Below are 1509 nucleotides of genomic sequence, written 5' to 3'. Positions count from 1 at the left end.
GGAGCGTCGGTTGCGCATGCTGCTGCTGCTGTGGTAGGGTAGGGTGTGTAAGATTCTTTGACGGTGATGCCGGCCGCGAGTATAGCTGAGTCGTGCTGGATCCCACGGCCGAGGAGTTGCTGGTGTTGGCGCGCGTCGCCCTGGAGCCGCTGGAGATGGTCGAGCCCGTCCCGGAACTGCGCGCCGACAGCCTCGCGTCCATGTCTGGCACGCCGTTGGCGTAGAAGAATTTCGTAGCGACGCCCTCTTGCGCCGAGGCCAGCGAGTGGGTGCTTGAGCTGGGGTATGCCGGAGGGCTCGTCACTCGCTTGCTGGCGGCATCGCTCGCGTAGAAGAAGGTCGGCGTACTCTTAGTATGGACGACCGAGGCCGGTCGGGGCGGCGGTGCCTGGGCCGAGGGCTTCACGCTGCTCGCGTAGAAGAACTTGGAGTCCTCGCCCGGCCCGGTGGACGATGAGCTGGTGACGCTCCTCCTGGAGCTCAGGCTGTCGTTACGAGCCAGGGGCGACACGCCCAGGCCGCGGTTGCTCCTCGTCTCCCACCCACCGTCGCTCATCTTGTCGAGATTCGCCGAGCTGCCCGTCGAGACGGTGCTCTCGGCACGGGACTGCCTGGCGCCCGACCGCGGGGTGCCATTATGGCTGAGGTATGAACCCGGAGGAGCTGCGGCGCTCTCGCCGCGCGGCGACTGCGCGCCGGCGACGGACGAGGACTTGCGAGCCAGCGGCGTGGTTGCTGGCGGGCCCTTGACGGCGACCTTGGGGGTCAGGGGCGTTCGGGTCATGCCTCGGGGGGCTCCAGCGCTCAGCTGGGGCTGGCGAGGCTTGTCGCCGGGAGGCATCGTGGCGGCGTCCCTCTTGGTGGAAGAACGCGTAGTCGGAGTAGCGGCAGCTCTCACAGAAAGCACATGTTGATTCGGCTGTCGCGCAGCTGTCGGGCGGGTGAGGGGCGGTCCTTGGGGATCGGGCGGAGTCGAGCCCAATCGAGGTGCAGACGTCGTTGTTGTTGTCGTCGTTGTCGTTGAGGCTTTGGTCGCTGGTCGCTGCGGCGCGGGCTTGGAGGCGGACAGTCGCGAGGCGGAGGGTTGCGGCTTGATCGGGTGGCGAGGCTGCTGTTGCTGGTGAGGGTGATGGCTGGGTTGAGGCCGCAGCTGAGGTTCAGGCTGAGGTCGAGGTTGAGAATGAGACTGAGTCCGAGGTTGCGGTTGGAGGTGAGGCTTGGGCTTAAGCCTGGACGTGGCTCGGGGATTGTCGACGACAGCGTCCGAGCATGCGTTGCCTGAGCCTGAGCGCATCCTCCGGGCGTCCAAAGTCGCGCGTAACAGCGCCCACTGCAGGGCCTCGGGCAGCGCTGGCAGGTAATTAAGGCCGCTGTGGTGACTAGCCCGGGCTAGAAATTAGGGGGCGTGTGGAGGGATAAAAGGAGCCGGGAACCCAAGCCTGAGCGAGGCCCACTGGCGCAGCTATGGATGGATGTCGCAGGTAGCCGTACGAGTAAGTGACGATTCAG

At 66.1% G+C, this 1509-nt stretch overlaps 1 protein-coding gene across 1 annotated transcript; it reads right to left on the bottom strand.

Moving 5' to 3' along the window:
* On the bottom strand, positions 1-1509 carry BBK36DRAFT_112483 (hypothetical protein; the record flags this gene model as incomplete). The annotated part of the gene is made up of 1 exon (XM_024891201.1): positions 1-1509. A coding segment is annotated over exon 1 (1294 nt), but the record flags the coding sequence as incomplete, so codon positions are not given.

The sequence above is a fragment of the Trichoderma citrinoviride genome, assembly GCF_003025115.1.
Source record: "Trichoderma citrinoviride strain TUCIM 6016 unplaced genomic scaffold BBK36scaffold_303, whole genome shotgun sequence".
NCBI classification, from domain to species: Eukaryota; Fungi; Ascomycota; class Sordariomycetes; order Hypocreales; family Hypocreaceae; genus Trichoderma; species Trichoderma citrinoviride.
This window is presented reverse-complemented; position numbering and strand designations above follow the sequence as displayed.